General features: G+C 33.1%; 3 protein-coding genes across 3 annotated transcripts; 2 read left to right on the forward strand and 1 right to left on the reverse strand.

Moving 5' to 3' along the window:
- Positions 1-1890: 1890 nt before the first annotated feature.
- Positions 1891-3634, forward strand: LOC125817670 (uncharacterized). The gene is made up of 4 exons (XM_049497228.1): positions 1891-2012; positions 2428-2662; positions 2841-3153; positions 3207-3634. Exons 1-4 carry the CDS (start codon positions 1891-1893, stop codon positions 3632-3634), a joined length of 1098 nt encoding a protein of 365 aa, XP_049353185.1.
- Positions 3635-5409: 1775 nt separating this feature from the next.
- LOC125817671 (pentatricopeptide repeat-containing protein At3g58590) lies at positions 5410-7698 on the forward strand. The gene has a single exon (XM_049497229.1). The coding sequence runs from the start codon at positions 5410-5412 to the stop codon at positions 7696-7698; it is 2289 nt and encodes a 762-aa protein (XP_049353186.1).
- An 11438-nt stretch (positions 7699-19136) lies between these two features.
- LOC125817672 (uncharacterized protein At2g29880-like) lies at positions 19137-21447 on the reverse strand. The gene is made up of 5 exons (XM_049497230.1): positions 21376-21447; positions 20842-20848; positions 20661-20739; positions 19823-20156; positions 19137-19733 (listed from the first exon to the last, which is right to left on the reverse strand). The coding sequence occupies exons 1-5, from the start codon at positions 21445-21447 to the stop codon at positions 19137-19139; spliced, it is 1089 nt and encodes a 362-aa protein (XP_049353187.1).
- Between the last annotated feature and the right edge of the window lie 2731 nt (positions 21448-24178).

The raw sequence follows: 24178 nt of genomic DNA on the forward strand, positions 1-24178 counted from the left end.
AGTAATACATTGTTTGGTACACCTTTTTATGTCATGTATAACTAATGCAAGCATTAGTTATAAACTATATTGTGTATTAAGTTGTGTATTACTAATACCAAGAAATTCTAGGTATTAGTAATACATAACACTTTAACACTTGCATTATATTATATAATTACAAAACTACCCTCAAAGCCTTTTAAAAAAAACATTTTCCATTGTACTTGTTTTAGAAACTTTTCATCTACTATGTACTTTGTCAATGGAAAGTCAAGGCTGAGTTTCTTCTTCCTTCTGCTCAATCAAACATTATTTGCTCATCTCCAACAGGTTAGTACTCTTATCTTTCATTATTATTTGATTTTTCTACCTCTATTTCACAATTTGGGTATAATTCTTTCTCTATCAAAATCAACGATTTAGATTTTGCCAACCATTTTGGAATGCAATCAAAGTGTTTTGTTAATTTTAAGTTAGCAAATAGTTGTGAAAAAGTCAATCGTCCAAAGTTAATAGATCTGATGATGATATTTAGGTTTAGCTTGTTTTTTAATATGCTTTGAGTTCATCTATTTCACTTTTTATATGGTCGAAAATTATAAATTTATGCAGATAGCTACTTATTTAAAAGCTTTATATGTGTTCATTTTTATTTTTATGACAAATATAGGTGTTATTATGGATCTTCAACCATTAGCAGGTATTGAATATATTATTCTTATGGAGATATTGTTTCAGCAAGTTCTTGTTCTCCTTATTTGTCTTTTCATGGTTAGTTATGGTCATTCTCTAAGAAGACGATGTCAAAACAGACGTGAAGTTAGGTATCGTATGAGTGTTCGAGTTCCGAAAATCATTTCTCACTTACACTATATCATAAATGATAATGGTAGTGTATGTATCGATAAGTTAAGAATGGATAGAAATGCCTTTCACACATTAGTTCTCTTAACTAAGGATATTGGAGGTCTGATTGATAGTAAAAGTATGTCAAAGCAGCGAAAAATTAGCAATGTTTTTAAATATCTTGGCTCATCATGAGAAAAATAGATCCATCAAGGTTGATTATATTAGATCGGGATGGAGCGTAAGTCAGGCTTTCAATGAATGCTTGAGTGCTATTCTCAAACTAGCCCCATGGCTACTTGTTAATCCTAAACCGGTACTTGAGGATGAGATTGAAGATCGATGGAAATGGTTTGAGGTAGGTGAAATTGTCGTTTAACATCTTTTAACTAATATACAAAATATGCAGTTTTAACAGTTTATGAAAAATATTATATATTTTGAGATAACACTATAATTTATCTTAAAGGGTTGTTTAGGTGCACTAGATGGTACTTACATTCCCATTAGAGTTCCAATCCAACACAAACCAAGATATAGAACAAGAAAAGGAGAGATAACAACTAATGTTTTGGGAGTTTGTGATAGAAATCTCAATTTTACTTATGTATTACCTGGATGGGAAGGTTCAGCTGCCGATGGTCGTGTATTACGAGATGCTATAGTACGAAAGAATGGTTTGAAAATTCATGAGGGTAGGCCTTTTATATGCTTTCAAGTTACATTATAGAAAGAATGGTACTAGTAACTAAATTATATGTTTATATTATAGGTAACTATTATTTGTGTGATGGAGGATATATGAATGGAAAAGGATTTCTTTCACCTTATCGAGGTTATAGATATTGGTTAAAGGATTGGCACGACGATAATCCATCGCCTCGATGTAAAGAAGAGCTTTTCAACATGAGGCATGCTAGAGCTCGTAATGTAATTGAAAGGGCATTTGGTTTGTTGAAAGGACGTTAGGGAATTCTTAGAAGTTCTTCATGGTACTCGGTTAAGATTCATAACAGGATCATTAGTGCTTGTTGCTTGATTCATAATTTCATTCGTAGAGAGATGGAAGTGGATCCCTTAGACATTGATATAGAGGAACAAATGGAGTATCAACATGAGAATATTGATGTTATTGAATCGTCGGAGGAGTGGACCACTTGGAGGGATGAGTTGGCTCAATCAATGTGGAATGCAAGATTTAACAATTGACATATTGCTACATTTTGAACTATATTGCTACTTATTAGCTATAGAACCTTTTTGGACTTCATTTGCTCTTTAGAACTGGCCTAGTATAAATAGTTTAATTGCCAGAAACTTCTGATTTTTGTGACCTTAATTGCACACCCTTATGTACTCTTCACATCTCTTTTGTTGTATGTTTTAGTTTATAGTGAATCTTATGATATTTGGTTCTTTCTGATTTTTTTGATAATCTGCCGCACAAGTTCTTACAGGAGAAATGAATAGTCAAACATCATCAAATAAGAAATCAAAAAAATCAAGCAACACAACACCTTCAACACGAAGGACATGGATTCCAGAAGAAGAACAAACTCTTTTAGATGGGCTTAAAGAGTTGTGTGCTAATGGTTGGAGAGGTGATAATGGAACCTTTAGACCAGGGCACTTGATGGAGTTAGAGCGTTATATACACAAATATCATCCTAGAAGTGGGTTGAAAGGTGAACCACACATCAGAAATAAAATGAGATATTGGAAAAGATGCTATGGAAGTATAGCTTTGTTGAAGACTCGAAGTGGTTTGGGATTTCAATATAGTGATGGAACTATAATAGTTGACGATCCAAAACATTGGATTGACTTTATAAAGGTAATTCATATGTTTTTGTTATTTCATATGGTACTTTCCTTGTTAGTTACTTTAATTATTCATAGTTGACGTGCCTTTAAACTAGTGATCAAGTAAATTGTTATCATCACATATACAGTAGCATCCTTTTACAATTAATTAATATCATATTGTTCTATTTTATTTTTTAATTTTCTAGATTGATCCACTAGCCAAGAAAATGAATACTAAGAAATGGCCACTGTTTAAGGATTGGGAAGAAATCTTTGGTAAAGATAGAGCAACAGGAGAGTTCGCTGAAGGGCCGCTAGATGCTACTGAAGAAATTCAAAAGAGTCAAGCTCCACAACATTCTAATGACATGAGTTTGGGATTTCTTATTGATGTTGATCTTGATGATGATGATGAAGAAGAAGAAAATGCTTACCATAACTCTAAAATTAGTACTGAAGAAGCTGAAAATGCCACTGGACAAGATGAATTTGCTATAGCTGAAGATTTCACCGAACCTAGTTCATTTACTGGAGCTGAAAATGTCACTGACCTAGCATATTTAATGAAGGAGAAAATGTTGCTGGTTCTGAAAATGAACATGATGGATCCCGAAAAGGTCATAAACAATGTGGGTATTCTAAAAGATCATCTTCTAATGTTAACGAGAAAGAGAAAAGCAAGAAAAGGAAAAAAATAGTAGAGGATGATAGTGAGACATTTCTTAAGGGTATGATGGAAGTTATGAAAAACTTTACTGAAAGTCAAGACAAAAGAATTGGTTCCTTGATTGAAAAGATGGGGGATCGTGATCGATCTGATGTTCGTGGTCAAGTTTATTCTATCCTTGAATCTCCTGCATTTGAGTTGTACACCACTGAGCAACGTATAAAAGCTGCAATGATTCTCTGTAAAGACGACAAAAAGATGAAATTATTTTTACGTATGGGTGAACATGATCGTCGGACAATGATGTGGATGGCTGTCCATGATAAACTTTGAAGTACGGTGAACTTATGATATAAGTGGCTACACTAGTTTAGTAATTTTTGCTTGAAATCACTTCAAAGTGTGACAACAGTGGCAGTTTTTTACACCTCTGATTATTAATGTGCGCATGAGCATGTTAAATCTTTTTGTGTAACTAAGTTTTATCAAAATATCTCAACTCTTGTGTCAATGCTAAGTGCAGATGTAATTATATAGTTGTCATTACAACTCTTCAAATTCTCGTGTAGCCATTTAATTTTGAGATTCTGAAATGCAATTATATAGCTGTTATGATAGTTGTTTAATCTGTCTTATATTTCTCTGTCTGGTCTCTGTTTTTTATTGTTAATTTATATATGAGTTGATGAATGTGTGTGATAGAAGAGGTGAATTCTATATTGCATGGGGATGGAATAATCTAGAATTGATCAGTGATAAGAGAGTGATCCATTGGAAGGCTAAAACATCACGATTGCATATTTATGTTTACATTGATCTCTGCTCAATTAAATGAACAAATAATCACTTCTACCACTTCAATTTGCATTTCCCTTGAAACAATGTTCTAGAATCAAAAGTCCATATATCAATTGAAACAATTTGAAGTTGCAAGTTGATTCTTCAATAACTAAAACAAAACTCCAATAACAGAGGATTGTAATAAGCTGAATGCGGAAGAATAAGAAACTTAAATATTAGATTTTTGTTACTCCAATTCAAACTTCCTACCCTTGTAAAAAAAAAAGAATGTCCCCCTTAATTCCATACTTACTTACAATTCAAATAACAAATTTTAGACACAATATTTTATAACAACATTGCAAATTCTTGAAACAATTCATAGTAGATAATTCTTCAAAGAACATTATAGACATGAAAAAAATTCAAGTGCAAGCAGATGGACAAGACTCTCTTTTCCTTCTTTTACCTTTTGCTTATTATAACAATAATTTTTTCAGATAGGAATTGATTAAAATACAAAAAGAAGAAAAGAGGAATGGAAAAAGAAATGCATGAAAGCCACCTGTTATAATGTGGTGGCAATAAAAAACAGATGGCACAATATTGAGAATTGAATAGTTAATAGAAATGACGACAGTATCCTTTCTAAATTGAAATTTGACAAAAAACACACATGTTGATACCAATAGGGACTGACTCTTCTAATATAGTAGAAAATTTTATTTCAATATTGTAACAACTATTTAATTTTATATTTGAAAAAAATAAAAGAATAGGAGTAAATAATGTTTTAGCAAAGAACCTTGTTGTAAAGGAAGTGTACAAAGAAATAAAGTGTGAAGGGTATTTTTGTAAACATACATTTTTTTAATAGAAATTATGTCAGATTTGTTATTTCTAATACATTAAACCAAATAGTGTATAAGAAATAATGCATCATAACTAATGCAAGCATTACTAATGCAAACATTACTAATATACCTTATTTTGCATTGTTCTTATACACTCTACCAAACGACCCCTTAATGTATTTTTTTTTGTGATGTATTCATATTCTAAAAATCTTTAGATTCACCTCTGTATGTTATATATATGATATGATCCTCTAAAGAATGTTTGATGTTTTAAATAACTTTAGCCTGACTACAATCTTGTGTTTGATTTAAATCCATATGGTTCTTTTTTCTCGAATATAAAACCCATAAACATAGGTGTACAGTAAACTCTTGTAATCCGATCCTTCCTCGAATCAAGTGCATAAAATTGTAGTTCCTAAATGCACACAAGCTTAATAGTACTTTCCAGTACTCTTTGGCTGGTGCTGCATGAGGAACACTACACTGTCAAGAATTTCAATATTCCCTAAATATTTCTCTAATCATGGAGATAAAATCAAGCACCAAAGGCTCATTCAGTTACTTCAAGAACCAAATTGGATTCAATCTGTCGACGCAACTAAGGCTCTTCACGCACTCACAATCACAATGGGGCAACACCTAACTCAACCCTTTTTGGCGAATAACACTATCATGTTGAAGTACTCTGTATTCGATGATATCCGCATTGCACGCAAGGTGTTTGATAATATGTCCAAAAGAAATGTTGCGTCATACAATACAATGATTAGTGGTTATAGTCGGAATGGAAGTTTATTAGAAGCTTGGAAGTTGTTTTCTGAGATGAGGGGTTGTGGATATGTGCCGACTCAGTTTAGTTTTGGTGGGGTTTTGGGTTGTGAGTGTTTGGATGTTATTCAAGGATTTCAGTTGCAAGCGTTGGCTGAAAAATTGGGGCTGTTTTTCGTTGATGCTGTAACAGGGACTGCATTATTGGGTTTACTTGGAAGGAAAGGATGGTTAGATGAAGCTATGCAGGTTTTCGACGAAATGCCTAAAAGGAATTTGGTGACTTTGAATTGTATGATATCCTTGTTTGGACAGTATGAATGTGTTGAGGAGTCAATGATGGTGTTAAGGAGGTTATTAAGGAGTGGAATGGCTCCTTCCGAGAGCACTTTCGTGGGCATATTGGTCGGTTTTGTTGGGGAACTTGATTTTATATTAGGGGAACTAGTACATGGGTTGGTAGTGAAAAATGGACTGGATTTTTCTGTTTCAGTGAATAATTCATTGATTAACATGTATGCGAAATGCTCTGACATACATAAGACAGAGAAAATGTTTGAAGATGTTCCTGTTAAGGATGTTGTGTCGTGGAATACAATGGTTGGTGCAATGGCAAAGATTGAAAGAGCAGATAGGGCATTGGTTGTTTTTAGGAAAATATGTGTAAGTGGCTTATTGCCTAATGATACGAGTTATGTGAGTGCCCTAAGTTGCTGCACTAGCCAGCAGTTTCGATTGCTTGGGGAGTCCATCCATGCGAAAGTAATCCAGAAAAAGTTTGAATCTGATGTATATGTCGGTAGTGCTTTACTTGACTTTTATGTTAAATGTGATAGATTGGATGATGCCCGTGTTTGCTTTGATGAAATATCGGAGAAGAATGTGGTTTCTTGGAATACGTTGATGCTGGGTTACTCGAGTAAAGGTTCTTCTTATGCTATTTCGCTGCTTCAACAAATGATTCACTCGGGTTGTCTTCCAACTGAGTTTTCCTTTTCTATTGCTGTGAAATCGTCAGGACTATTAGAGGTACTTCAGCTCCATTCTTTGTCCATAAAAATGGGTTACATTGATAATGATTATGTCTCTAGCAGTCTCATTTCTTCATATGCAAAAACTAGTTCAGTTGATTATGCCCTAAGGTTTGTCACTACCAATGACATGCCACTTCCTGTTGTTGCATCCAATATGATCGCAAATATTTATAACAGAAATGGACAATTCGACAAGACTCAAGAGTTGTTTTCTGACCTTGAAAATCCAGATACTATATCTTGGAATATTTTGATTGCAGCTTGTTCTAGAAATGGTGATTACGAAGAAGTTTTTGAACTTCTTGGACACATGCGGATGGCTAGAGTATCTCCTGATAGATACACATATGTTAGCCTGTTTAGTGTGTGCACCAAGCTTTGTAACCTTGGTCTAGGTAGCTCACTTCATGGCCTCATTACAAAGACTGATTTTAAGCGTTGTGACACATTTGTCTGCAATATCATGATTGACATGTATGGCAAATGCGGGAGTCTTGCAAGTTCAATCAATATTTTCAATGAAATGACGCCTAAAAATGTGATCACATGGACATCCATTGTTTCAGCCCTTGGACTGCACGGTTATGCATTAGAGGCATTGGAGAAATTCAAGGAGATGGATATGACCGGGATTAAACCTGATAAGGTTGCTTTCCTAGCCGTGCTTTCAGCATGTAGGCACGTTGGATTAGTGAAAGAGGGGATGGAATTTTTTGGGCAGATGAAAGGAAAATATGGGGTAGAACCAGATATGGATCACTATCTTATTGCAGTGGACTTGTTGGCTAGGTATGGCTATTTGACAGAAGCCGAGCAGTTAATCACTGGGATGCCTTTCCCTCCAAATGCTCTAATATGGCGCATTTTTTTGGAAGGCTGCAAGAAAAAGAGAAGCATAGACGACACTCTCGCTCTTGCTTCAGAAAATATGTGTAATGCAGAGTACTACTATTGAAAGTAATGATCATGTTGCTTGATGGAGCTTATTTATTGTTTTCTTCCAACAACATATGAACAAACAGGAAACTGGTGTCTTGATAACATGATGTTGCCTCAACCGGTTACAAGGTCGATGGATTATCAAGGTATGAGTTAGTTCCTTGATTATTACTGATGCAGTTGTTGTTTCTTCTGACGGAAAACTAAATTCAACATCAAATGGATGCTCTTAAGTAGACTATTGGAAGATCTTTTCATGTACTTACCTCAACAAATCTGCTTTTAGTTTTTTCCTACTGTAGCTTACAGAGATCGACTTGTCCGAGCATGAATGACTAAGAAATCATCAAGTACAAACTGGTCTAAACTAATCACAAAGAAAAACAGAGGAAACATGTGAGATCTAAAGAAGTCTACCATAAGTGAACAATGGAGTCCTGGGCTTTTGACCACTAAAGAATGTGGTGCAGTGGATGAGTCTGCTGCCCCTTAACTAGAGATCTCGGGAGAAATCCTTGGTAGGGAGCACTTCCCTCTCAAATGGGGCCCTACGCAGCACGAATCAAATTATTTAGGCTCCAATGCGAGGACAAAGGAGTCATGTCTTTTGTAATCCATAGGACCATTACTCCACTTCAATTGTGAATCCATATCATCAACATAACATGATATTGTTCGATTTTTTCTTGTTGATTCTATTGAGTTCTGGCCTCTGGGGAAAATAAACTTGTGGAAGTGTTCTATCCAGTTGGAGAAATATGGTGGTGCCTCAGTCCGACGAAATCAATAAATAGCCTACACGTGGTCGTCTAAGGCTACTTCCGTAAATAAATGAAAAAAGAGGGCAACTTCTAACGCCCAAATTTTTTGTTTTAAAAAAAAAACAAAAAACAATTATTTTGTCATCCTTTCCAAGTGCTATTGCAGACCCACGTTGCAAATTTCTCTCTTTCCTTGAATCTTCTTCCGGTTCTTTCCGCTGCTCTTTTGGTCACCCAGGTGAGTTCTTCTGTTTAGTTCAGTTTCTTCTTTATAATTAATTCTGATTTCTTTAGATTTTGTGTTATCTTTTTTTTTTCTTCTGAATTTTCCTTGTGAGTTTTGGGTGTTCCTTAGAAATTTACTTGCAGATTTTTTTCCTATGAAAATCTGCAAAAAATATACTTTTTTTCACAGTGGACTTTTGAATGACAAAGGTAATTCCGTCATTATACCTTCTTAATCACACTACTACTACTACTACGAAGAAGGTTATCTCTGTCATTTCTCCAGCTGTGGCTATTTTTGGTTTCCACGTACACATAAGACAGAGCCACGCGTCGCTAATTCCATATCAACTCCATCTCATCCTCTGTATAAGAGTTCTCTAGGCTCCTCTTTAACATTCCCAGTGAGTTCTTCTTCTTCCTCCTCTTTTGTTGTTCTTTTTATTTATCTCTTTTTGGGTTTCCATTTGAATAGGTGACTTTTCGATTGCTCCTGTTTTTTTAGCCATTCCAATGTTTTCGTTTTTTAGAGTAAAACTTTCGGGTTTGATGTTCTCTAATTTCTGCAATCTGAATTTGGTTGGTTTTATAATCTTACAATTGATTTTATGCATTCAAGTAAATAGTTATTTCTCATTCACACATGTATATATGCTTACATATAGTATATATCTAGCTGCATGTGCATGCTTGACATACATACAGTTGTGGTTTGGATTGGATAAAATGGTACTCTTTTTTATCCAAAATACAACAATTAAACAGATCACTCAAAAACAAAAATACAAACTTCAAAGAGATAAGAGCCTTAACTAACCTAGCTGAAACGCAATCAGTTGGATCTCTGTTTGCTCTCTTGTAAGTTCTAATCTTCGACGTCAAATTAAATGACTTCTTATATACATTGCAATCAATGACTTCTTACATTTACAAAGAGATGACTATTCGGATACACGTGCTTTGTGGAACACAAATTCCATCTCATGTACAAGATGATCTCACTCCATGTGTTTTCTTCAGTGAGGTTACGTTGGGGCACCCCTCACTCTTCTTGGGAAAGACAAGACACTAACAAGAATGTCAGATAGGATAGCAGCGGAATAATACCCAAATCTAAACTTTCCCTTTCAATTTGAACCAAGAGAAGACAAACCAAATCAAGCAATATGAAGAATGGACAGCAAGTATATCAATCAAACTAAAGCAACAAGATAAGAATAACCCAATCACACAAGACACAACGATTTACGTGGAAAACCCTTCGATGTGAAGAGTAAAAAACCACAGGACCAAAAGCTCCACTATAAACACCAAGAGTTACAAAATTGTTCTCCAAAATTGGCCACAAAACAAGTGCCAAACAACGAGCAACAACAAATCAAGATTGCACCAAAACTAGAGAATTAAAGAAGAGATTTCATCCAAAAACGCGCTACTGTTCACGCCCCAAAATCAGAAGCTACAGACCTCCAAATCCAATCTCCACCGTTGAATTGCAAGAACCAAATGCTGAGAACTCCCAGTTCAAATTTGAGCACGATCCAACGGTTAACGAAGCGGAAAACTCTGTCTGAAGCGGACTGCCTGAGCAGAAAATTTTAAGAAGCAAAAACGGAATTTTTTCTCTTTCTCTCAATCTCTAAAACGAAACTCTCTTGATTTTTCTCTCTTGTGTTTCTGAAAATAAGACCAAATAAGCCTTATATATGCCACATAATATTTTGGGTTATGGGGTAAAGTGGGTTAGTCCTAATAAGACTTTTATTTATCCACATAGGAAGGGAAAAAAGATCCTAAACCCAACAATTCTCCCCCTCACAACTATGTGGAGGAGACCGTCATCCCGGCGATCATGCAACAATCCTCAAACTTCCCTCTTGGCAAAGCTTTAGTCATCACGTCGGAACCATTATCATTGGTATGGATCTTTTCAAGTTCAAGCAACTTAGAATCCAACACATCTCGAATCCAATGATACCTCACATCAATGTGTTTAGACCGACCATGAAATGTAGAATTCTTGCCAAGATGAATAGCACTTTGACTGTCTCAATAAAGCACATACCTCTCTTGAGCACAACCAAGTTCCCCCAAAAATCTCTTCATCCAGATCAACTCTTTGCAAGCTTCAACAGCAGCAATAAGCTCAGCCTCTGTAGTAGATAAAACAACACATTTTTGCAACCTAGAGTGCCAAGACACAACTCCCCCTGCAAAAGTAATCAAGTAGCTTGAAGTAGACTTACGAGTATCAACATCACCAGCCATGTCTGAATCAGTGTAACCACAAAGAATAGGCTTCCCTGTACGAAAACACAGACTCAAACTAGAAGTGTCACAAAGATATCTCATAATCCATTTAACAGCATTCCAATGCTCTCTTCCCGGATTAGAAAGAAAACGACTAACAATACTAACAGCATGAGCAATATCTGGTCTTGTACACACCATTGCATACATCAAATTACCAACAGCTGAAGCATAAAGAACTTTCTTCATATCTTCCTTCTCACCATCACTGGAAGGACAATGTCTAGTACTCAATTTGAAGTGCATAGCTAAAGGTGTATTGACAACCTTAGCTTTGTCCATGTTAAATCTACGAAGTACTTTCTGAATATACTTCTCTTGTGACAACCACAACTTCTTGACATCTCTATCATGGACAATCTGCATGCCAAGAATCTGTCTTGCTGGTCCCAAGTCTTTCATAGCAAAAAACTTATTCAACTTTTGCTTCAACTCTTTAATCCTGCAAGCATTATGACCAACAACAAGCATGTCATCAACATAAAGCAAAACGATAATAAAGTCACCATCAGAGAATTTTTGCACAAAAACACAATGGTCTGAAGAAGTCTTCTTGAAGCCCTGCTAGCTCATAAAAGAACCAAACTTCCTGTACCATTGCCTGGGAGCTTGTTTTAAACCATACAAGCTCTTCTTCACTTTGCAAACATACTTCTCTTTTCCCTTGACTTCAAAGCCTTCCGGCTGCTCCATATAAATTTCTTCATCCAAGTCACCATGGAGAAAAGCAGTTTTAACATCCATCTGTTCAACCTCTAAGTCCAGACTTGCAACCAAGCCTAGAACCACACGAATGGATGACATCTTCATAACTGGAGAGAATATCTCATCAAAATCAATCCCTTTTTTCTGGCTAAAACCCTTCACAACTAATCTAGCCTTGTACCGTGGAACTGGGTTACCATCTTCATGTTTCACCCAGAAAACCCACCTGTTTTTCAAAGCTTTTCGATCTTTAGGTAACATAACCAAATCGAAGGCATGATTACATGTAGAGACTTCATTTCGTCCTCTATAGCATCAAACCACTTTTCTTTTTCTTCACTTTCCATGGCCTCATCAAGACTCTCTGGTTCTCCCCCATTAGTCAAGAGTACATACTCATTGGAAGAATAACGAGATGAAGGTATTTTCTCTCTAGTAGATCTTCTGAGAGAACTCTCTGGAGCATCAATAATAGTTGGTTGCAGACCAACCACATCGTCTTACACTGGAGCATCAGCAGCATACTGGTCATTCTGAAGATGATCACCATCTTCAATATTAACTTGATTTTCATGAAGATTTTCACCTGGTGGAATAGTCAAAGGGACTGGATCAACATCAACTAGGCTGTCACTACTCTGAGAATCAACTTTCTCAACTTTGTCAAGATCTTCAATTGTTTGGTCTTCAAAGAACACAACATCACGACTTCTAACAAGTTTCTTCTCAATTGGATCAAAGAAACGATAGCCAAATTCATCTTGACCATAACCAACAAAGATACATTGCCTAGTTTTAACATCTAACTTTGACCTTTCATTCTTAGGAACACACAAAGGCTTTACACCCAAAAACTTTAAGATGATCATAAGAAACATTCTTACCAGACCAAACTCTGTCAGGGACATCACCATGCAAAGCAACAGTAGGAGATAAATTGATAACATATGCAGCAGTATTACGTGTTTCTGCCCAAAAGGAATCTGGCAGCTTAGCATCTGAAAGCATACATCTAACTCTCTCAACAAGAGTTCTATTCATCCTCTCCGCCAATCCATTTAGTTGAGGAGTCTTTGGAGGAGTTTTCTGATGCCGAATACACTGCTCTCTGCAATATCTATCAAAGGGGCCAATATACTCACCACTATTATCAGAACGAATGCATTTCAATTTCTTCCATGTTTGTCTCTCAACCAAGGCTTGAAAACTCTTGAACACTTCAAGTACCTGATCCTTGGACTTCAAAGAGAATACCCAGAGTTTGCGTGAATAATCATCAATAAAAGTCACAAAATAAAGTGCACCACCATGAGACCTTACCTTAAAAGGACCACACAAATCAGAATGTACCAACTCCAGCAAATCAAGCTTTCTTGAAGGCGGATGACTCTGAAAAGAAACTCTCTTCTGTTTACTTGCTAAGCAATGAACACACTTGTTCAACTTTGCTTGTTTCACTCCAGAAAGCAAATTCTTCTTAGCCAAATTGTTCATCCCCTTCTCACTCATATGACTCAGTCTTCTATGTCATAACAATGATGAAATATCATTCTCCACCAAATTTATTAAGCCTCTAAAAGTGGAGCCCTGAAAAACATACAAGTTAGACAACTTATCACCACAGGCTATAATCATCGAACCTTTAGTAAGCTTCCACTGGCAAGCTTCAAGGGTATTAACATAACCCTTATCATAAGATATCCCACAGAAATCAAATTCAAGCGAACATCTGGAGCATGTTTGACATTATTGAGAACTAGTTTGGAACCATTGTTACTTTCCAAACAAATTGTCCCAATACCAAGAACTGCAACCTCATGATTATTACCCATTTTCAACATCCCAAAATTACCTGAAGTATAAGAAGAAAATAATGCCTTCTTGGGCGTGACATGAGAAGTAGCACAAGAATCCACAAACCAGCTAGACTCATCACGAACAAGATTAACGGCATTTTCATCACAAGAAACAAGAAGATCATCATTAGCAACAACAACAACACGATTTTCATTGTCACCTTCTTTCTTTTGTTGTCTCATATCTCTCTTGTACTTAAAACAAAATTTCTTGATATGCCCATTCTTGTGGCAATAGTCACATGTAACATTCTTGTATTTAGACTTTGACTTACCTCTACTTTTATCTCTGTCACTCTGACCTCCGAACTTGTTTCTCCCCCTATCTTCAGTAACCAAAACATCAGAGTGTGAAGTAGAAGAAGTTGAGCCTTGAGATCTTCTTTTCATCTCTTCATTCAAGACACCATCTTAGCATATTCCATGGTCACAACACCACTGGGAGCAGAATTAGGCAAAGAAACTCGAAGAGTTTCAAAAGAGTCTGGCAGAGTATTAAGAAGCCATAGTCCCTGTATTTCTTCATCGAATTTTACATTCATTCCAGATAGCTGGTCAAGAACACCCTGAAAATCATTAATATGATCAGAAATAGGAGTGCCCTCTTTATACCTGATATTCATCAATTGTTTCAATAGAAACAACTTATTGTTGCTAGTCTTCGAAGCATATAGCGTCTCGAGCTTGTCCCACAAACTTCTAGCATGTGTCTCATTCACAATGTGATTTCGAACATTATCTTCAACCCATTGTCTAATATAGCCACAAACCTGCAAGTGCTCAAATTCTCATTCCTTATCCGTCATGGATCGGGGTTTATTAGAGGTAAAGACATGTAAATGCATTTTCTTGACAAATAGAAGATCTTTCATCTTGCCTCTCCAAATATGATAGTTACTACCATTCAAACAAACCATCTTGCTCATATTTGCCTCCATAATTCAAATCAATAATGAACAACAACCAATGCTTTGATACCACTTTGTTGGGAAAGACAAGACACTAACAAGAATGTCAAACATGATAGCAGCGGAATAATACCCAAATCTAAACTTTCCCTTTCAATTTGAACCAAGAGAAGACAAACCAAATCAATCAATATGAAGAATGGACAACAAGTATATCAATCAAACTAAAGCAACAAGATAAGAATAACCCAATCACACAAGACACAACGATTTACGTGGAAAACCCTTCGATGTGAAGAGTAAAAAACCACAGGACCAAAAGCTCCACTATAAACACCAAGAGTTACAAAATTGTTCTCCAAAATTGGCCACAAAACAAGTGCCAAACAACGAGCAACAACAAATCAAGATTGCACCAAAACTAGAGAGAATTAAAGAAGAGATTTCATCCAAAACACGCTACTGTTCACGCCCCAAAATCAGAAGCTAAAGACCTCTAAATCTGATCTCCACCATTGAATTGCAAGAACCAGATGCTGAGAACTCCCAGTTCAAATTTGAGCACGATCCAACGGTTAACGAAGCGGAAAACTCTGTCTGAAGCGGATTGCCTGAGCAGAAAATTTCCAGAAGCAAAAACGGGATTTTTTTCTCTTTTTCTCTCAATCTCTAAAACGAAACTCTCTTGATTTTTCTCTCTCTTGTGTTTCTGAAAATAAGACCAAATAAGCCTTATATATGCCACATAATATTTTGGGTTATGGGGTAAAGTGGGCTAGTCCTAATAAGACTTGTATTTATCCACATAGGAAGGGAAAAAAGATCCTAAACCCAACAACTCTTTGATAACAATTATTAGCCTCGCAAACAATTTTTTTTACCACCCAAAAGAAGGAAACCAACAAAAGTTAAAACAAAAATGACCAAAATATACAACTTGATAAAGGCAGAACTAACACCCACCACGAAATGAAACTGCTGATTGAGTTTAGCTTGGTCTAATTTCTTACGCTTCTTAGTTTGAGCTTTATATATGTCACTGAATTTAATGGGTTTTTAATCTATTTGCCTTCATTTATGCTTCACAACTGTCTGAATTAATGATATTTTATTCAAATTACGCAGGATTTAAATGCACTGACAGAAGTAATTGTATCCCTACAGGAGGCCTCATGGTGATTATCTTGTAATCCAAGAACACAAGGAATGCTCTGTTACTCAATAGAAATGAACTCTAAAATTACCTCTACGTAGACTTCATAGTTCAACAAATTCATCTCCATTTCTATAGTTCACTTGGATGTCTTCATTTGCAAATGATGACATTACGCACCCGTGCGGAGCACGGCCACAATTATCTAGTATATTTATATGCATCTAACCCTAGGTTTCTTTTATTTGAGTTTTATATCATAAAACATGAAATAAACTAAAAAAAGAAATAAATGATACAATCTAGTTTCTTTTTCATTTTAGTTTTTTCTTTCTTTTTCCTAACACGTTAATTATGCGCCTTTCTTATTTATAACTTTTATTTTCAAAGTTTTCTCTCAAAATAGAAGTCATTTTCTTTCATATTCTACTTTATTTCTTATTATTTTTATACAAAAATGATTGTGTCAATTACTACTCCTTCATTTATTTATATACTTCAATATAAAAATTAAATTATCTTTATTTCATAATTCTCATGACTTTTGATGATCATAACTTCTAAATTATATATATATATATATATATATATATATATATATATATATATAATACATTAGATATTCATATATTGTCTTATAAATAAAAGCATTACAAAATTTTGTTACAATATATTTTTTAAATTATTTTATTATATTATTATTGTTATTATTATAATAATATTATTATTATTGTTATTAATTTTATTGTTATTTTATTTTGTTACAGTATATATATACTCCAACATAGTTTTTCTTTTTTCTCCATTCCTTTGATACTTTTTTTTTATTTCTCCTCTTTATGTACTAACTAATTAAATTAATAAATGTTTTATTCTTTTGTAAGAACCAATCCACGTATATTAGAGAAGTGTTCTTCTAATTCTGCCCATGACTATGAATTGAATTTGTATGACCACTTAGAAGTCATTTCCTTTCTTATTCTACTTATAATGAATTCAAATTAAAATACCCTTTTTTTGTTTTAAATAATATTCCTTGTCATTTAAATAATTTATTATTATTCTCTATAAATTTAGGAAGAATATATATGGAACATACTAAGACTTATATCTGGAATAAAATAAATGGATCATTCTTTAAATATCAAAATTTAATTTGGTAATATTATATATATGGAACACACTGAGACTTATATATGGAACAAAATAAATGAATCATTCTTTGAATTTAAATTTTAGTTTGACAATATTATATATATGGAACAATGTAAGACTCATATATGGAACAAAATAAGACTTATATATGGAACAATATAAATGTATCTTCTTTGTATATTAAATTTTAATTTGACAATATTATATATATGGAGCCTTTTCTTTTTCTTCTTTTTCTTGATATCTTTATTTTTTCTTATCCCTTTTTATTTATTTCATTTTTCTTTCTCTCCCGTAGTACTTTATATATTTCCTTTTTGTCTTCTCTTAATTTTAAGCAAAATCCCTCAATATCAATTTTTTCTTGAAATATTGTCACTTTTTTGTCATACAAAATCTAAGTATTCCAATGAAAAAAGAAGAAGAGGACAAAAGAAGAAAAATAACAATATTCATACAAGGGTTTGAGTTGAAAATTATACCTATCGAATTAGTCGTAGATTCAGACTAAAACTTCTTCAAAAGTTTCAATTCTTGCATATTTTCTTCTTCTTGCTTTACTCTCGGATGTGAGTCAAATTTTAAATGCTTAGCAGTAGCCCGATGATGCCTTTTGTTATATCACGTAAATGGTGTTTGGTATCTTGAAAGGTGATCAATGAAGAGTTATTTTGATCCAACAATAATACAAAAATGCAAGATAGTAGTAGTGATCATGCATTAAGATGGTGAATATATTTTGTTTATAATTTTATATAGTTGTTTTCTCATTTAATGGTACAGAAACCTTTTAAATTCTATAATTAAATAATGTGAAATTATTATGTTGTAACTGAAAAAATAAAAATAAAGAGTTTTTTCTTATTATAAATGGTAAGGATTGATTTTAACATTGATATCTTTTTGTAAAGATTTTTAATAAGTAAAAACGTTTGGACAATTGTCTACAATAATGTTCTTTTATTATTTAGGGTCTGTTTGGAAAGCCACCTGGTAATTGAAATTGGTGTAATTACTAGGGTAGTAATTACCAGCCTAGTAATTACACTGTCTAGTAATTACATTGGCCTGTTTGGTTGCCACAGTGTAATTACACTGTAATTACCCATGTCCTGTTTGGAGCTATAGAGCTCACGAGCATTTTGTGGTGCTTGTGTTTGGCTCCTTTCTCTCAAATGATATCGTGCACCACGATAAGGTGCTAGAAAGCCCTTTGTATTTGCATAGCCTGCATCAACAATGTAATATTTTCCTACAAAATTACAAGTATCAGCTTGAACTCTTTAGAAAAATAAATAATATCACTATTGAATTATTAGTAAATTACCATTCGGAATTTTCAATCTATTTTGTGATCTTTCCCAAACAGCATTTTTTAACACTCTAGAATCCGAAGCAGAGCCTTCCCAACCACTAAGCACGTATTGAAATTTCATATCAAAATCTACAACAGCAAGGACATTTTGAGAAAGAACTCCTTTACGATTTCTATATCTCGGTTGTTCTTCCATGGGTATTAGTGCAGGAATATGAGTTCCATCTATAGCTCCAACGCAATCCTTCAAAAAGCTTACAATAAATTTTAAAATATGACACAAAACAATTATAAAATTTTAACTAGTAAAAGTAAATGTAATGCTAAAAACTAACCTTGAATCAAGGATAAAAAAATGGATTAGAGGATATTTCATGCGAGATATCTTTTCCTGCCTGTTTCACATAGTATTTTCCTAATCGGAGACAAGCTTTCAAGCACTTGTTAAAATAACGACTAATTGTTTCTCCTGAATGTTGAAAACGATTTTGCACAACTCTATTCCTTTCATTATGAGCTAACGTAAATAAAAATATAGCCAGTTGTTCTTCAACTCTAACCATTCTTGAATCAGTTAATAGACCTCTTGTTTTCATCTCATCTGCAAATTGCAAGAAACATCCAACATTCATACGCAATAGGTCATAGCATCCACGAGGATGTCCTTCAATCAAATATTTAATAAAATCTGCTCCAGTTAAAATTGATCCGTGCACTCTTTTTTTGGATCCAACACCAAAATAACTTGCAATGATACTAATTAAAAGTACACATTTTGCCAGAAACACCATGACATGATCATCCTTTGCCATCCTATTTGACAAGTAAATGAATTAATTCTAGAATAGATAATTTAGAAGAGAAGAGATAATATCATATACAATCTTAACAAAACATAAGATAAGTAACGTAATTTCAAAACAAAGAAGAGATAATATCATATACAATCTTAACAAAACATAAGATAAGTCTTAGGATTAATTCTAGAATAGATAATCTAGAAGTAAATAAGATACTAGCCCAAAACGTCATTCGAACAACAAAATATGCTTTTAAACGACATCACTCAATATAAACCAAGTTTGCGCATGACCCATTTCTTTCTAAGCTCTGGAGGCATAGCAGCAAAAAATTCAGCATTTCTCTTATCTACAAGGAGGTCAACAGTTTGCATAGTCCATTCATCATCCAACTCTAATTCCAATATCAAAGGCATTAATTTTTCAGCGGAAGTGTTTTTTGGTTCATGTTGTAGCCTTAATTGTTCTTCAGCTATTGTTGTCCATCGATCAACAGATTTTGCCAAGCTATTTCCAATAGAATTCTTAATTCTCTTTGGACGTGATGTCAAAGTTGGTTGCTCATCTAAATGCCTTTTTCCTGCTCTCTTTTCTTGATTAGATGATTGAGTTATTTCAGGACTAGTAAAGTTCATGTTCTGAACAAAATATCCATCATCCTGGTCAACAAATTGTGTATCTTCAGCAGGTATGGTAACTTTTTCAGCAGCTATATCATCATCGGTGAATTCACTTTGAAAATCCTCGACATCATTAATTTCACACCCATTCCTACCATCAGCGACAGTATCTCCAAAAATTAATGCCAAAGTATTATAGTCTGGCAACCTCTTCGTCCTATACTTTGAATCTTTTGGGTGTGCCTATTATATTATCAATAGTCTTAAATCAGAAAATAAATAACACAACTTTAAATTATATCGAGAAAAAAATAAGAATATATGTAACTCACTGCAAGGTATTGCTCCCAGACATCATCTTCAACATCAACTTTTCGAGTTTCTTCATTCCACCCAAATCCACTATGTTGTGACATTCTCTTCATAGTAGCATATATCTTCTTCAAAGTCCTCATCCTATTTTTCATTTTAGTCTTATCTAATTTGTCCCCATATAGCTTGTTCATTTCTTTTTCTACACTATCCCATCCTTCAGTGGTTAAGCCTCCTGGTTGCGTTCTTCCTAACTTAACTTGTTCAGCAATAAAGTAAATGAAATGTTCATCTTGAACTTCACTCCATTTGGTGTATGGTTTTCCAACCTTAGGTGTTTGGTTAGTTGTCATCCTACATAAATGAAAATATTAAAAATTTCAAGGCAAAAAAGTACTTCACTAAAGTAGGCTTTGATGTTAATTTGGCAAGGTGAACTTGATTGTTCTTAGAATAACATGAGGAGTAATTTACATCATGCTCACATTTACCGAATGACTATGACTAATCACATATATCAAGTGTGGCAAGAGAGGAATCGAAAATTATTTTGATTTGACGCATCATCCAGGAAGTGATGTACAAGGCCAGTTTCAAGCCCAAGCTAGCAACTAGGACAGCAAACCTGAACTGTTAACCCATTTAAAGTTTGTTTGGTAGGCTGACTAGGAGTTGATATTTTGTTTTGCTACTTACTATAGCTACCAGTGATAATATTATGCACTATAACAATCAACTAATATACAATTTTAAATACAAAGAGTGTAAATGGAAAGAAACCAAGAGCAGAGGTGTATCGATTGATGTAAACTTCACAACCTAAAGTCGTCAAATTACAGTTCTCAGTCACTCTTGTACCAACTCGCTAATACACCAACAGTTGCACAAATGATAACATAAACACCAACCAAATCAACAAGATTTCCACCCATACCAACTGACATTCACCGATCAGAACCAATCATAAAAATAAAGTAAATATGCAGTTCTTATCTTTAGTATTTCTATAATATCATGTGCCCCTTCATCAACTTAATACCCAGAGCCTACAAGTAAATACACAGTCCAATCTCAATAGAAACAAACAGTAAAAACAACCATAAAAATCCTCAACAAATATTGGCACAAATCATGAACTCAATCAATCTCCAATTAAATAAGGCCTGATTTGACTTTAGACACCAAACCCAGTTCCAATTTATTATAAAAAATTAAAGAAAAAAATTAATTCTCATAATTATTTTAATCTCAAGAACTAATAGGAGAAAATACAAAGATCAAACTCATACATAATCTACCTAGACATCAAAATTTGAAAGTAAAATGAATTAGAAAGAAGTCTTACTTTGAAAGAAGATGCACAAGGTTTGTTCTTGTCCCGTTGAAAGAAATGGAAATGTCCAGACAAAAAGAAAGAATTGACCTTTTGGTGTTTCAAATAAAAATATATTTAAAAAATAATATTAAAAAATTCATGTAATTACATGGTGTAATTACACTCAATTCCTTACCCTCCCCAAGGAATTGAGGAGTGTAATTACACCCCTTCAATTACACCCAATTCCCCTCTTACCATGTAATTACTTGGTCTACCAAACAGGACAAAGAGAGTAATTACACCAATTACACCAATTCCCAATTCCATTGTGTCCTTTCAAACAGACCCTTAGTCTTTATTGATGAATTAAGAGAGTTCATAAATCATTCTTGATTACTACATGACTTGATTATATATTTATTGGATGAATCTTTTATTAGTCTATTTTATTAATAAATTGGGTATAAAATGAATTAAAAAAGAATTTTTTTTTAGGAATAGTGGCCATTGAGGCATGCCACATAAGCGGACTAAAGAGCCTCCTTTATATATATACTAGAGAACTTATCCGCGCTTCGCTCGGTTGTAGAAAACGGTAGGATATCAATTACTTCTTCCGTCCATTTTTATTTGCCTACAGTACTAAAATTAGATGTCAAACAATACTTGTCCAATTTGAAAATCAATGAATTATTTATCTATTTGTGTCTATTTTACCTGACTATTAGATACTATTCAATATTTAATATATTTTCCAAAGCATTAAATTTAATATATTTAAAATGTAATGTAATATTACCCTATTATTTATTGTTTCTTAAGGCGTTTGTTTAATAGTGGATAACTACCGCAGAATTTAGCTCATCTCATTATAATCGCCAAAAACTTGAAGTTGTTTAAACTCCCTCTAACTTCTGAAATATGATACTTGCACCCCCTAAGAGGTTTACTTCATCAAGTTTCACCGCGAATTAATTAGTGGTGTTTGTTTAGACACTTTAGAGGGGAAAATGACATTATTTTGATATAATCTGGACATAAAATATTTTGGTAGTAGTTAGCAGACTTCGCCAACGAAGCATAAGTTATTATTTTGACAAACAAAACGTATAAAATATAAAATATAAAATAAAAGAAAAATCATAGAAAGAAAATGTAAAAAAGTGCACTAATTTTTTTTACAATCTTAATCATTAAAAATAGAAGGAAACAATATGAAATCAATGCACAATCTTGCGAGCTCTTGTTGATTTCCACTCCCACAAATTGATCATCATTCAATAGCCTTCATCTTATTCTTCAAGTCAAACTAAAACATGTAAACACCAAAAACACAACAACTTAAAGAGCTAATAATGTGATCATTTCTACAAATTCTTACAGTGTCCTTATTTATAGTACTACAATATTAAATATCAAATAATGTCATGTCTATTAATTATTTTAGGGTTTATGATAATAAAAATGTGAGAGTAATGAAAATAAAGATCATTAAATTACATTAACTGCTTGTTTGGATGGTTGGCTTGTTTTGATTGTTAATCTAATTTTATTGTATTGTATCGTTGAACTAACAGTAATAACAAAAAATCTCATTATTCTATAAGAAATGAGTTTTTAACATTACACATTTAATATTACTAAGAGAATAAAATGTGTGAATTTTCTAAAAAAAAATATGTAATATACCATATAAAGTAGGAAAAAATAAAGAAAATCTCCAAAAAGAGAAAGATATCGTAAATTTAACCTCTGTGAAATTTCTCAACATCATACTAAATCCCAATAAAATGTAAGCATATCTAAAAATAAAAATAATTTAATAGAAAAATATATTAGTAATTTCTTCAGAATCAATCAATTATATATGTTTATAAGTACAAATATTTATATCAATACATCTATTTTCAAGTTAATAAAATCATAACATTTATAAGTTCTTTAGCAATAATTTTCTTTAGTACTTATTTGTAAATGAATTAGAAATTATTTTTTGGTCAAGGATGATTCGATTGCTTGAATTGTAAAATGATGTTTTTTTTTTGGATTTTACGTAAGTAATTATTATTTTATATTATTTTTCACTTTCCTAAGTTATGACGCTATAATGAATAGTGTAATTTTGATTAAATAATACTCCAACAATATACTTGTGTTAAAATGAAACAAAAAGTAAGAGATAAAAAAAGTGCATACACCATCTTTCCTGAGATTATCTCTATGCATTTTGAAAGATCATAATTCTATTTTAATACCTTTCAAGCGTGACACGACCATTTCATCCTCAATAACATAAAATGTTGTATTCATTCAATAATTTTAACGTCTATATTCCTTCGACGCCATCCTTCGCTCCTCCATTTTCTTGTTCTTTCTGTTATTAGATAATACTTTAATATTGCTTTTCATTGAAAAATAAATAAAAGTGGAAAAAAGAGAAAAACTTATTACATCAAATTTGTTGTCATATTGAAGCTCTTTTACATATTGAAGTTTAATTAATTTGTGTTACATAGATTCAATATTCCTTAACACGGGTCATTAAGAAATTAGGCTTAGATTCAATATTCCTTAAGATTGGTCATCAATAAATTAGTTAGGCTCGCGTACGTATAAATTTTATAAATAATCTGTATTGTACAAATTCAATATTCCTCAAGATTGGTGATAAAAAAAATAGTTAAATTTTGATACATTTGAATTAGAAATGAAAAACATAAAATTCAAATTCAAAATTAATGATATTATAATCTATATACAGTTTTTAAAAGAAGATAATTGATCTTACCTTGATGAGAGCAAACCTATTTAAATATATATAGAGAAAAAATTTTATATCATACATGAGGAAAGAGAAAAAAAAAGATGAAAATAAAATTTACAAAGCATATTATTCACAAACAACAAAGTGGATTGTTGAACTTATATTTAACAGAAGAAGAGAGAATTGTTGAACTTACCAAATTTTAATGGAGATATTACAAAGAGAATGAAAGTGAAATCAATTTGTGCCAGAAGGAATATGACATTTTCAGTTTGTATTTGTAAGTTAAAATTG

Source organism: Solanum verrucosum, unplaced genomic scaffold (assembly GCF_900185275.1).
Source record: "Solanum verrucosum unplaced genomic scaffold, falcon-dt-bn FXZP01000280.1, whole genome shotgun sequence".
Taxonomy (NCBI): domain Eukaryota; kingdom Viridiplantae; phylum Streptophyta; class Magnoliopsida; order Solanales; family Solanaceae; genus Solanum; species Solanum verrucosum.